We start from the raw sequence: 14910 nt of genomic DNA, 5'->3' as shown, positions 1-14910 counted from the left end.
CCTTAAGATATTATGATGACTGAACCTGTAAGCATGGCTATGCTAATTAGATTTGTTCTATCATGAACATTTTCCCCTGAAGACATTTCATTGTCGATGTTATAGCACTTCTGCCTATTGTGAAGAAACTGAAATACTGGGATCTGTAATGTGATCTTTACTATTACAAATGCAATGTGCTGGGTATTGCTCAATGATTTGACCCACTGAAATATTAGTGCACAGTCTCCTCACATCTGGACTTCCCCCAAGTCTCAATTTTAAGGATGACTTTTTAATGTAAAATAATTAAAGTCACAAAATACTGAGCAATAATTAGCAGCAGTAGACTAAATTGATATTTGTTTTTAAAAACGGTACCTTTTGCCTCCACACTTGCTAGCCTAGATTTGCCATTGAAGTCAATGTCGTTCCATTGTTCTGACCTGGCTTGGAATCTGCATTGTAGTTGTCGGCATACGGCCAGGGAATCGCAGCAAGACAAAACTTTGTGAAATCCAGCCACCCAGGGCAGCAATAGACAGTTGACAATCTTAATAAAAGCAAAGGAAGAAATAAAACTGGCCCCAGCTATCATTTACCAGTTCACTTTGTCTAGAGACATTGCACCAGAGGACAGTAACTCTTTTAATGTTGTACCTTTGTTTAAAAGCAATATTACTCTGATCTTAAATCAGGTTAAATCTGAATCTGAATCTGAGGTCAGACAAGCATAGGATGCAAAACTTCACTAAATTCATTGGTTAACATAAGCTTTACTTTATTATGCTTTATATTATTAGACTTGTGTCCTCCACATTTAAGAAGTTTGCTTGTGGTAGTAGTGTCATTGTTCGAGATTGTTGAAAGTTATTAGTGGACCAGTTAATTTGACACCGGAATAGTTGATGAAATTCAATCTGGAGAGATGCAAGTTCGTGCATTTTCAGAAGCCAAGTAAAGCAAAGAATTACTTGACAAATGTTGGAGTAGTTGAGATCTATAGAGAAGGCAAGGGACCTTGAAGTGCATATTCGCAGGTTGCTGAAGTAAGCTGGACAAGTGGATGTGGAGACAACATACTTTTATTACATATAGGGCTGAGAATAAACAACCATACTAGAATTGCACAAAATATCAGTTAAGTCTCAGCTAGATTGTGTAAAACTCTAATCATCAGGTAACAGAAATAATGTTATGGTGTTGGAGAGGCCGTGGTGGAGATTGGTGAGAATGACTCCAGTGCTAGAGAGGATAGATTGGCTCGATTCGTCTTTCATGTAAACAAGAATGAAGGAGTTGCAATTTAATTGTATAATAAAGTAATTGGGAGACCAAGAAGGTGACTGGAGGATGCTGGGGTGGAAGGTGAAGATAAGGGGAATCCTATCCTCTCTTTGGTTTGAGGAAAGAGGGTGAGAGCTTTATATCTCAACAGAGGACAATATCTAGGACATAGATTTGTTAATAAGATTAGAGAAGTTGAAATATTTCTTCACTGAACAACTTAAGGGGCTGTCCCACTTGGGCAACCTAATTGGCGAGTTTAGGAGAGTTTGGGGAAAAATGTCTTGTTGAAGACCTCCTTCGACTATGTTGAAGACTAGCTACAACTAACTTCGGGGAAAATTGGACACCGAATAGTGGAGAGTGAAGTCAACCTCCCTTTGACTATGATGAAGACTATCTACGACTACCTTCGACTACCCTCGATTACCTACGACTAACATGCTGACCTACTACGACTAAACCTACGAATAAAAAAAGTTGTTTTTTTTTCCCCATATCGACCTTTTTTTACACGCGGGCATTTTTCAACATGTTGGCAAATACGCCGCGACCTAGCTGAGGCCTCGAGTACACGGGGACTATTCTCGAGCATGAAGGAGAGTTACAAAGACCTCCTACGACCTCGTGTCGACCATGCTACGAGTACGAGTCGTGGGCAAACTCGCCAGAACTCGAGGATTAGGTTGCCCAAGTGGGATAGCCCCTTAAGAATTTGCAACCTATTGCCTGGTAGTAACATACACCGCATTTAAAAGGTATCTAGATGAAGTCATTAATCTATGGAAAATTGGTTGGCAAACAGGAAACAAAAAGTAGGGTCCCTATCAGAATGGCAGGCAGTGACTAGTGGGGTGCCGCAAGGCTCGGTGCTGGGACTGCAGCTATTTACAATATACAGTGCATTCAGAAAGTATTCAGACCCCTTCACTTTTTCCACATTGTGTTAGTTACAGCCTTATTTTAAAATGAATTAAAGTCTTTTTTTTAATCATCAATCTACACGTAATGCTGCAGAATGAAAAGCAAAAACAGGTGTTTAGAAATTTTTGCAAAGTAATTAAAAATAAATAACTGAAAATATTCAGACCCTTTGCTATGACAGTCAAAATTGAGCTTAGGTTCATCCTGTTTCCATTGATTATCCTTGAGATGTTCTTACAACTTGATTTGGAATCCACCAGTGGGAAATTAAATTGATTGAACATGATTTGGAAAGGCACACACCTGTCTATACGAGGTCCCACAGTTGACAGTGCATGTCAGAGCAAATACCAAGTCATGAAGACGAAGGAATTGTCTGTAGACCTCCGAGATAGGATTGTGTTGAGACACAGATCTGGGGAAGGGTATAAAACAATTTCTGCAGCATTACAGGTCCGGAAGAGCACAGTGGCCTCTGTCATTCTTAAATGGAAGAACTTTGGAACCACCAGGACTCTTCATAGAGCTGGCCGCCCGGCCAAACTGAGCAATCGGAAGAGAGGGCCATGGTCAGGGAGGTGACCCGATGGTCATTCTGACAGAGTTCCTCTGTGGAAGTGGGAGAACCTTCCAGAAGGACAACTATATCTGCAGCACTCCACCAATCAGGCCTTTATGGTACAGTGGCCAGACGGAAACCACTTCTCAGTAAAAGGCACATGACAGCCCGCTTGGAGTTTTTCAAAAGGCACCTAAAGAACTCTCAGACCATGAGAAACAAGATTCTCTGGTCTGATGAAACCACGAATGAACTCTGGCCTGAATGCCAAGCGTGATGTCTGGAGGAAACCAGGCACCGCTCACACCTGGCCAATACTGATGAAGCATGGTGGTGGCAGCATCATGCTGTGGGGATGTTTTTCAGCGGCAAGAACTGGGAGACTAGTCAGGATCAAGGGAAAGATGAAGGGAGTAAAGTACAGAGCGACCATTGATGAAAACCTGCTCCAGAGCGTTCTGGACCTCAGACTGGGGTGGAGGTTCACCTTCCAACAAGACAACGACCCTAAACACACAGCCAAGGCAACGTAGGAGTGGCTTCGTGACAAGTCAGTGAATGCCCTTAAGTGGCCCAGCCAGAGCCCGGACTTGAATCCGATCGAACATCTCTGGAGGGACCTGAAAATAGCTGTGCATTGACGCTCTCCATCCAACCTGACAGAGCTTGAGAGGATCTGTAGAGAAGAAGGGGAGGAATTACTCAAATACAGGTGTGCCAAGCTTGTATCATCATAACCCAAGAAGACTTGAGGCTGTAATTGCTGCCAAAGGTGCCTCAGCAAAGTACTGAGTAAAGGGTCTGAATACTTGTGTAAATGTGATATTTCAGTTATTTATTTTTAATTACTTTGCAAAAATTTCTAAACACCTGTTTTTGCTTCTTCATTCTGGGGGTATTGTGTGTAGACTGATGATTTAAAAATTGAATTTAATCAATTTTAAAATAAGGCTGTAACATAACAAAATGTGGAAAAAGTGACTGGGTCTGAATACATTCTGAATGCACTGTATATTGATTTAGATGAAGGAATTAAAAGTAACATTAGCAAATTTGCAGATAACACAAAGCTGGGTGGCAGTGTGAACTGTGAAGAAGATGCTATGAGGATGCAGGGTGACTTGGACAGGTTGGGCGAGTTAGCGGATGCATGGCAGATGCAGTATAATGTGGATAAATGTGAGGTTATCTACTTTGGTGGCAAGAACAGGAAGGCAGATTATTATCTGAGTGGTGTCAGGTTAGGAAAATGGGAAGTACAATGAGAACTGTGTGCCCTTGTACATCAGTCACTAAAAGTAAGCATGCAGGTACAGCAGGCAGTGAAGAAAGCTAATGGCTTGTTTGCCTTCATAATGAGTGGATTTGAGTATGGGAGCCAAGAGGTCCTTCTGCAGTTGTACAGGAGTGAGCTGACACCTGGAGTATCGTGTGCAGGTTTGGTCTCATAATTTGAGGATGGACATCCTTGCTATTGAAGGAGTGCAATGTAGGTTCAGGAGGTTAATTCCCGGGATGTCGGGACTGTCATATGTTGAAAGATTGGAACGACTGGGCTGGTATTCACTGGAATTTAGAAGGATGAGAGGGAATCTTATAGAAACATATAAAATGATTAAGGGGTTGGACACGCTAGAGGCAGGAAACATGTTCCCGATGTTGGGGGTGTCCTGAACCAGGGGCCACAAGGCCATTTAGAACTGAGATGAGGAAAAACTTTCACGCAGAGAGTTGTGAATCTGTGGAATTCTCTGCCTCGGAAGGCAGTGGAGGCCGATTCACTGGGTGCATTCAAAAGAGAGTTGTTGGGGCTCATGGAATCGAGGGATATGCGGAGAAGACAGGAACGGGGTACTGATTGTGGATTATGATCATATTGAATGGCGGTGCTGGCTCGAATGGCCTACTCCTACACCGATTGTTGATGTTTCTAAGTCTTGTTAATCTACTGATGTCAATATATGGGAAAGGTGTAGTATAGATTCACCGGGATGTTTCCATGACTGGAGATCTGGGGTTATATGTAGAGACGTGGTATGCTGCAACATTCCCCTTGGACTGTAGAAGGCTTGGGTGACCTTACAGAGATATACAGAATCATGAAGGGTATTGAAAAGTTGAATGGTCAGTGTTTGGCTCTGGGTGCGAGAGTCTAAAACTAGTGGGCATAGATCTGAGATAAAGGGGAAGATCTAAAAGGTACCTAATGAGCACATTTTTCTCACACTGAGTATGTGCAACGGTCAGAGAAAGCGATCAAAGTGGGAACAATTACAGCATGAGAATGACCGTTACATCATAGAAAATGGGACCGATCCTGGTAGGTAAATTGGTCAGGTTGTACAAGCTGGGCCAAAGGGCTTATCGAGTCTCTCCTTGCACTCTAGTGGAACCGGACCCTACGTAAGACGAAAATGCAGATGCTGGTTTAAACTGAAGATAGACACACAAAAAACTGGTGTAACATAATGGGTGACATTTCAGGTCGAGACCCTCCAGAGTAAGTGTCAAGGGAAAGGGAAACGTGATATAGAGAGATATTGAACAGATGAATGAAAAATACGCAACAAATGTAATGTATGGCCGCCAGAACCATACAAATATTCCAGTAGTCAAGTCAAGTCAAGTTTATTTGTCACATACACATACGAGATGTGCAGTATGTCTCGTAGAGCTGCAACATAATTTTCCCATTCTTGTATTTGATGCCCAGTTTTTGGTGGTAATCGTGCCATATTGCTTTCATTCATCCTCGCACTTTCGGCAAAGTGGCGCAGCTGTTAGAGCAGCTGTCTTGAGAGACAAAGGTGCGATCCTGACTTTGGGTGTTGCCTGTAGAGATTGCAAGTGACCACATGGGTTTCTTCAGGATACCAATGTTTCCTTCCACGTGCAAAAGATTTGCAGATTTGTAGGTTAACTGGTCCGTTCAAATTGCTCTTAATGTGTAGGGAGTGGATGCGATAGTGGGGTAACGGAGACTAGTGTCAACAGGTGATCAATAGCCAGCGTGGACTCAGTGAGCCAAAGGCCTGTCTCCATCCTCTTCTTTAATCTATATATGGTCTCTATATTTGAGCAACCAAATGCAGATTGGTTGACCATTTTTCCAAGCCACTTTTTTTACTCTCTGGTGCCTGTGTTCAACCTCCTATATTTGTTGACTCTGTCCAATGGAATAGCACCCCATCTTCTGATTAAGCTTGCTAGATCACTCAAAATGTAATATTAAATGTAACCACTACTGGTAAACCCTCGACTCTTCCCCCTTCTGTTCTGGTACTTTGCCACCTTGTGATTGAGCCTATTGGGAAAAGGCTGTTCTGGATTTGGTGTTGTGTGACGAACCGGATATGATTAGGGTCCTTAAATTAAAGGAACCTCCTTAAGGTAAAGGAGGTAATGACCAAATTCAGAGAGGGAGAAGATGAAATCGGATATGACCGTCTAACTGTATCTGAAACTGTAACCCATCTGCAGAAGACTTGGACAGGTTGGCATCAAGTGGCAGATGAAATACAGAGTAGCAAAGTATGTGCTCATGCACTTTGGTAGTAAGATAAAGGTGTAGACTATTTTCTAAATGCGGAGAAGATTCTGAAATTTCAGGCGCAAAGGGACTGGATTCCCAAAAGATTAATTTGCAAGTTGAATCGGTAGTAAGGAAGGCAAATTAAATCTAGGCAAAAACATTCACTTAGAGGACTAGAATATAAAAACAGGGAATCTAATACTAAGGTTTTATAAGGCACTAGTCAGACTGCATTTGGAGTATTGTGAGCAGTTTTGGGCCCCATATAGAAGGAGGGATGTGCTGCTGTTGGAGTGGTCCTGTGGTTTACAAGAATGATCCCTGGAATGAGTGGGTTAATGTATGATGAGTGTTTGGTGGCTCTGGGCCACTATTTCCTGGAGTTTAGAAGGATGAGTGAGGACCTCATTGAAACTTACCAAAAGGTAAAAGGCCTGGGAAAAAGTAGATGTGGATAAGATGTTTGTGCTAATTGGAAAATCTAGGACCATAAGGCACGGAATCAGAATAAAAAGGACATACCATTAGAAAGGAGACGAGGAATTTTTTTAACCAGAGGGTGGTGAATCTGTGGAATTAATTGCCACAGAAGGCTGTGGAGGACAAATCATTGGGTGTGTTTTAGAGATTGACAAGCTCTTGATTAGTAAGGATGTCAAAGGTTACAGGGAGAAGGCAGGAGAATGGGGTTGAGAGGGAAAGATAGATCAGCTATAATTGAACAGCGGAGTCTACTTGATGGGCCTATTTTTGCTCCTATGACTTAGGAGCTGTGACACCTTTGGTCTATACCATTTCACAAACATTCCATTTTGTTCTTTCCATCTATCCCTCTCCAAAACGTAACACACTTGCCTTCTCCCATTTCCTGTTCCCATTTCCTGTTCCGATGAGCCAAAACATCAACTCTTTTAAGAGATAATGGTATTTAATTACTGCTGGAAAGTGGCATGGAAACTATTCTTTTCCCTAAACTTTTTTTTAAAGCAAGACGGCTTTTTTTTTTTTCTGCTTGGCAATTTCCAAAGTGACAAGTGGTTCTCTGGTTCCCAATTGAAATCGAGATGTTATAATCAATTCAGTCCAGGCAACGGTGTTCCCTAATTTATCACTCTCATTATGTCCAATCCATGATATGCAAAAAGTACCTTAGAGCAAATTTGTATATAGACTTAAGATCTCTAATTCGGTTCAGAGGTTGGCTGTGGTCAGGAGCACAGTTGTGGTGTTTAGCCTATATTCTAGGCTCGCTCTAGAAGTCTACTATTTTGGTTATTCCATCAGTTAAACGGAATATCTGAATATAGTGAGAATCAGCTTAACTGATTGTAGACTGACATGTCTGTATTTGACAATAAGATTCTTGTGGGAGTTATTCTCTTCCATTGATTACAATGGGTCGGGAGAATACAATGTATTATACTTAATAGAAGAACAGGTATGTATTTTTTCTGTACACAGATAATTGGCACTTCGGCCAATTTGACAATTAATACTTTGATGCCAGACTAACAGATTTTCCAGCCTATTGCTTGTTAATCCAAATAATGTCTTTAATATCCAATTTATACTTCCAATTTTTTTTTTTAACATGTCCTACTGTATTATTAGATTAGATTATATTGTCATCCAGATTAGATTAGATTATTGTCATCCAGACCTTTCGGTCTGAACAAAATTTTGTTGCCTGCAGTCATACACAATAATAATAAATAACAAAAAATACAATAAACACAAATTAACATCCACCACAGTGAGTTCACCAAGCACCTCCTCGCTGTGATGGAGGCAAAAGTCTTAGTCTCTGTCTCTTCCCTCCTTGTTCTCCCTCTGCGCTGAGGCGATACAGGCCGAAGATGCCGCCCTCCAGTCCAGCGGACGCAGCTGTAGTTGCGGGAGCTCCGGAAACAGGTCACCAACCTGCAACCTGCGAGCTCCCGGTCGTCCATTATATTCCATTTTTCACTGAACCGACTGCAGTCAGTCTCCAGATTATGGCCAGATTCTGTACCGGAGAGAATTGTTGGTATCCTGAACTGTTAGCAAGTTGGAAATGAACAGCAACAGCTGTGAAGGAAGAGCAAGCAGATGCAGGAAGAGTGACTGCCAATGCGGGAAGAGTGACTGGCTGACTCAGTGAGTGAGTGTGCATGGGTGTAAGCTGCTTGACACAGGCACAATTAGTTGTGGGAGGTGGCAATTGGGCGTGAAGTGAAAGCCCGGAGATAATGCCCCATTCTTATCTGGCCAAAGATGCCTGTATCCCCGCAACAGCCAGCAACCCCGTTCCCATCCATCCCGGCAAGCTCGCAAATGTGTGTATCTGTGTACAGGTGCGCGTAAATCAGGCATTAGTAATCTGAGGATTATTACCTACATTACACACATTACATTGCTACTAAGTATTCTGTGTGTCCGTTATAGCTGTAAATACATTTGTATGGACTCTAAGGGAGAACAATATTGTGTTCCTTAGTCAAGAGAGCCATAGTCATACAGCATGGAAACAGGCCCTTCAGTCAACTTGCCCATGTCAAACACCATGCCCCATCTATACTAGCCCCGCCTGCCTGTGTTTGGCCCATATCCCTCGAAACCTATCCTCTCCGTGTACCTGTCCAAATGTTTTTAGGCATTGTGTTCGTGCCTGCTCTGGAAGCTCGTTCTATATACCTACCATCCTTTGTGTGTAAAAAAAAAAAAGTTGCCTGTCAGATCCTTTTATAATTTATCCCCCTTCACCTTAAACCTCTTGTTCTTGATTTCCCCTACTCTGGGTGAAAGATTCTGTGCATTTGCCCCATCTATTCCTCGCATGATCTTGTACACCTTTAAGATCTCCCCTCATCTGCATTCCAACGAATAAAGTCGTGGCCTGCTCAACCTCTCCTTATAGCCCAGGCCCTCGAGTCCTGGCAACATACTCGTAAATCTTGTCTGCATCATTCCCAGCTAAACAATATCTTTCCTATTACAGTGTGATCAAAACTGAACCCAGTACTCCAAATATGGCCTCGCCAATACCGTGTGCGACTGTCAATGATGTCAAAGAACATGGGGGTGATAGAAAAACCTGACATTAGTGAAGTGGTTCTTGGGAGAAGCTGGGGATGTAGGGTTCAACTGGAGATGCGGCCATACTGGAGTGCCTGTCGTCTGTCAGAGAATTCTGGCTTTGGAAGAGAGATCCTTCTTGGTCAGGAGCAGATTGTCTCGACTTAAATTTCATCCTCATCACCTTGGAAGATCGAGGAGATTTGATGTGTCGATGAATACTTGAATTTCTACAGGTGTACGGTAGAGAGTATACTTGTTTGATTGCATCACTGTCTGGTTCGGCAGCTCAAATTCTGCCTTTAAAATTATCGGCAAATATCATCCTAGCCACTCTCTCATTTTGCTGCTGAGGTGAAGTAGCAAATGGTGAAAAAGGTGTAGCATCCTAAATACCGTGACCACCAGATTCAAGAACAACTTCTTCTCAGCAACCTTCAGGCTCTAGAACTCTACCCAACGCTAACCTCGACAGTCATCATCTTCCATGGATCGTTGTTTTTGCTTGCACTATTATTACCTATATTACAGTTATTCATTTATTGTTTTCTGAATATTGGTGTTTTATTGTTAAAGCTACAGCAGGTATAAATGTAATTATTCTATTGTTGGTATTCATGACAATTAAACATTTAATTCTCTCGACTCATCTTTGAAGAACAGGCATTCCTGAAAGGTGTATGCTGTGTTCTGATTGAGGGCTAAAATATGGGAACTACAGACTTGGTGTATTATTTCTCTTTCAGCCACCCTCTACCTTCCAGTTATCACAGTGTTTGTTTTGGGGGTTCAGGAGTAGACCTATACAGAAAATGTATTTTTGCTGCTATCCGAGTGTCAGCTCTATTGTGAGCATTGTGGTGAGCCTTTACTCACATATATATATTGAAATTAAAACTTTGCATCTGCGTCAAAAATAGGAATTGCCAGTATGGTTACATTTCGTTTTGCGTGCTTATGAATCTTTGTTGTCAATTATAATATTTAAAGGCAAAAATAGTAGCCTTCCATATGCTCTGTGTAGTTGCTGGTGTAGGCTCCGTGAACCCTGCAAACATGTATCCAGAGTTCCACAGAAATAACATTGATTTTGCACTATGTTTTGAGTGTGTTGACAAGTGGCTAATTAAATATCTTCGCCAATAAAGTGTCTGGTATCCAAGAAGAAGTAAACGTTTGACATTACACCACTATGAAATTATCATAAATTCTCTGAAAATCCTGCATTGGAGAGCTATGAAAAATGCTTAAAATTAAAATGTAATGGTTGAATGTCCTTTGCCTACAATCTAATTTTGATTTGCTTCTCCATTGTGCCATTGATACACTATGCATAGTGGGTGGCATCTATTTGCTTTCACATCTTTTAAGCTGATTTTTGTATTTATTGTGGCAGGTGGCTATGCTAAAAACGATCAGTAAACTGCATAAGTGCTGTAGTGTTCAGTGCTGTGGCTTTCCATTCTCACCAACTGGCTTTTCTCTCTGCCCTTGCTCTAGGTATTTTTGCTGGCTTACACTCTACCCCACACCATGCAGTGCAGCTTCCACATGCTGTGTTGCCCACCCACATACAGCAGTCTCTCCAAGGTAATACAACATGTGACTTGTGTCTCTTTACGTACTGAATCCCACCAGAAACAAGATAGCAAAATATGGGATGTAGTTTCATTTATAATGTAATTTTAATGACAATGGATGTGATGCAAAACAGTTCATCTCTTTATCATGTTGTTTTCTATGTATCCTTTAAGAGTCAGACTGGAAGCGATGTTTAAGTGGCAAATTTGGGTGTTAAGCAGTTGTACCTCTAGTTTCAAGTTCTTTGTTTTAAAGATCTTGCAATAACACATGGTAAATGTGTGCCATCAGCATTATAAATATATTCATTTTAATATTCTAAACTTTGCTAAATATTTTAAACTAATGCTCCTATCACATTAAACAACATATTTGATAAATAACCGATTGAGGAATGGAGCACCAATCTGAGCCATTTATTAGTCCAAACGTTTAATTGATTAATTGTCTGTTAATTAATTAACAATTGTGTGGGCCATTTATTGGTCCAAACTTTATTTGTTTATGAATTAATGTGCCGGATTCGCACACTGCTCACTATTTGTGGGTTAGATCTAATTCGCATTGAAGTTTGATATGGTGCATCTTGCACTTCTGTTAGTGAATCAACAAGTTGAGTATAGTAATGTGACCTGAAACGGTCTGACTGACTGGATTACTGCAAATCTCTAGTGATCCAACTATTCAGTCGAAAACTGGTCACATACGTAAATTTTTAATGACATTCATGGGTTGAACTTCTGAGAGATATAAGATGAGTTAATTTTAGAGGAACTTGGACCTATGTCCAAGTTAGAGTTGCTCAATTTGAAGGATAAATCTTCTCCCGCCCACTACTTACACAACCACAGAATGGTTACAGCAGAGAAGGAGGACTTTTGCCCAATGATTCCATGCTCTCTCTCTGTAAGAGCAGTCAATTAGTCCCACAAACCTGCCCTCTTCCCATTCCCTTCCAAATCTTTTCAGGTAGCGCTGCTCGGGCAATCGGTATTCGATACTGATCTCTGGTTTGCATGTTCCTCTTCCTCTTGACCTCCATATGTGAAACTCAGGACTTTGCATCTTCAAGTTGCTTTTTTAATCTGCCTTACCTCTGTTAGTAAGAATATTCGCTTCAACAGTTGTATGATGAGCTATTGAGAGTACTGAATTATTTTAAATTAACCTTGGCAGGAACTGATTTGTAAATGTTTATTATCCACAACATTTTGAAGTTGATTTGAATAATTGAGAGGATTAATTAGAAAACTTGCATTTTCTATTCAGGATTGAGCCTTATTTCACTTCATATGGCAAGTAATAGACATGCGGAACATGTGGAGTGTAAGCGGAATAGTTATAATGTTGAGGCATGGAAGAGAAAATGGATTATCCTTCTCAGCTGTGATTTCCTACTCCACCTAACTATACCTAATTTAGTCTTCAAGCTTGAGTGTAAATAATGACCATTTGGCCAAAATAGGCCGTGGAATTGTTCCTCGAGCAAGTAATCGGCTGAGAAGAAAGGAAAAATGGGAGAAATATTGGGTGGTGGAGGAGGAGGGTGGATTTGCATTGCATCTAACAGTACAGCTGATTTAGAAGCCAGGTAATGAATTGGAATGGAGGTGTGACAAAGCTGTCCTTCCAAGCCATTCTAATCTTAATTAGCCCCCAAAGGTTTTCAGCCTCTATTTGGTTGCAGAATTTGTATTTTCCTGATTTCAATCAGATATTGCCACTCACTGAATATCTTTTTGTTCAAATTCAGATGGCACCAAAATCCATGGGGAGACTTCCAGCATGCAACGTAAGATGCAATGACCTCTGGCACAAGGCACAGTTGAATGAAGCTGATGCATCGGCACTGGTGTCGCTGTAGACATCAAAGGCAATGGTCAACCTGTAGGAGCTGCAAGGCTAAATAGCCAACTCTACATTTTCTTTTATCAAATGATTAATTGTGCCCTTTAATGTTGGGGCAAGGAGAATGTGTTGAAATTGAATACCTTTGAGACTGACAGATGGAAAGGACTTGTTACTGCAGCAGAATAATGATAGCTGGAGGACATCAAGTGGGTTTAGAATGTGCTTAGATTCAAAGTGTATGGAAAAGTATCTTCCACTGAATGCCTATGCAAGAACATTTGTAGTACTGACATGGTAATGAAGGTCATTAGAGCAAATTTGTATGTGGTGCATTCCAGAGATATAAGGCAGCTAGAAATGTTACTTTCAATATTTTGTTAATTCATTACATAGGTTATTCCTGTACTCAGCAGCAGACTTAATTAAAGCTTTTATAATTTGCCCAGGCAGCAACTTGGAATCTGTACTGACAGAACACTGTTTACCTGGACACGTAGGCACATGATCGTGTGAGGTTGGACATTTCTTGGGGATAATTACTCTCTTTAGGTAGGGTAAACAGACCAACGCTAGTTTCAAGATAAGCTACATAGAAAAAGGTATTGCCCTTATAGACACAGCCACTACTCTAATAGTTATCTGTTTTAAAGAAATTGAAGTTCCAGTTTGAGTGGATTTTGTCAGCAGGATGCATTAGATCTTTTTTAAGTTAAATTACTATTTATTGCCTGTACTCTTTGTTTTCAAAGAGTGTATTTACATTGTACTCCTCAGCTCTGTTGATGCACTAACAAGGCCCAAGACTCTTGAGCCGCTCTTTTGTGTGCCGTGCATCTAGCAAAAGAAAAATTGGAATCTATGAACTGTAACAAGTTATTTAGAGATGGATGAGAAATAGTTTGCATTAGGGACCCAGCTGTGTTAGCCACCTAAATAGAAACTTGTTAGTGACTACGACTGATCACAATGGTCTGGTATATAACAGTTTTTAAAAATAAGCTATTAATCTCGCGTACTCCTTGGAGTTTCTCATTTTATTGGGAATTTAGGACTAAAGGCGGTTTCATGGTCTGTCTTGTTATATCCCTGTCAAATATATTTGTTTGGTAATGCAAGTATAGACAGCATTGTAGCAGATGCTGGTCATACAATTGCAGTGCCTTTGCTTCTAATGCAGAAAATGGGAAGTGTGAAGTGAGGTTTCATGTATTCTTAATCCTTGTCCAACACTTTTCTTTAAAACTTAAGGTAAAGTACAGGATTTGAGAAGTAATTTGTTTATTTTAAAATAAATTCCCTTGCAGTTCAAAATTTGGCATAATCTAGTTGATTTAAAAAGAACCATGTCGGCAGAGAAGCCAAAGATTTTTTCAATAAAGATGACGTTAGCTTGTGGAACATGGTCATGGGCCGATGATTTGAAACTTTTTTGGGACATTTTCATAAGATTTTTAACACAATAGCATTTTATTTCTGGAGTGCTTCAGTCATATTTAATGCTATGGGTGACTCGCAGGCATGATAAATGTTCTACAGAAACTCAGGACTTGAAAATTGCTAGATCTGATTTTTGTGTTAATGAAGTTGAGCTCTACTTGAAATTGTATAATCATTCTCAAACTCTGTAAATTGTGATTGTGCTAGTAAGTTCAATTTGTTTTAATGAAAATAGATATTACTTTGAATGATGGTGCTTCATTGTATATTATTTTTGAGAGTTGTGTGTGTATTTGCTGCAGGACAAAAGGTTGGTTATTTCTGTTGCACACGGATATGTCAATAAACTAGAAAATTTTGGAGAAAATAGACTGTTTCTATCCATTTCTATCAGCATTTCTTGTGAGCCCACATTATAGATTCTCCTCCGAGGGATACCGCCTCGTATCTACTCTGCCAATCTCACCAACTTTTGCCTATTGCACTGAGATATTATTTCATTCTGCCACACAGGATATATGCCTGGAGAAGTAGCACCAGATTAAGTTTGTGACCTGAAAGCCTCATAAATCCCAAGGAGAAGATGATTTGCATCCCAAATCCTAAAGGGGGCGACAAAAGCTTCCTGCATAGGGTGGTGTATCTCTGGAATTCTCTCACATTAGGAGCATTGATAAAATACATCTCTTGATGCTCCTGAACACAT

At 40.6% G+C, this 14910-nt stretch overlaps 1 protein-coding gene across 1 annotated transcript in view; it reads left to right on the top strand.

The window, feature by feature from the left end:
* LOC129707033 (ubinuclein-1-like) overlaps window positions 1-14571 on the top strand; it is a 73521-nt gene extending 58950 nt beyond the window's left edge. Inside the window, 2 exon segments of the mRNA XM_055651773.1 lie at window positions 10836-10925; window positions 12670-14571. Of these exon segments, the coding sequence (XP_055507748.1) occupies window positions 10836-10925; window positions 12670-12722 (143 nt within the window). The 3' untranslated portion in view covers window positions 12723-14571.
* Window positions 14572-14910: the final 339 nt, after the last annotated feature.

Source organism: Leucoraja erinacea, chromosome 20 (genome assembly GCF_028641065.1).
Source record: "Leucoraja erinacea ecotype New England chromosome 20, Leri_hhj_1, whole genome shotgun sequence".
NCBI classification, from domain to species: domain Eukaryota; kingdom Metazoa; phylum Chordata; class Chondrichthyes; order Rajiformes; family Rajidae; genus Leucoraja; species Leucoraja erinaceus.
The sequence above is the reverse complement of the archived record's forward strand: the minus strand, read 5'-3'. Positions and strand labels throughout refer to the sequence as shown.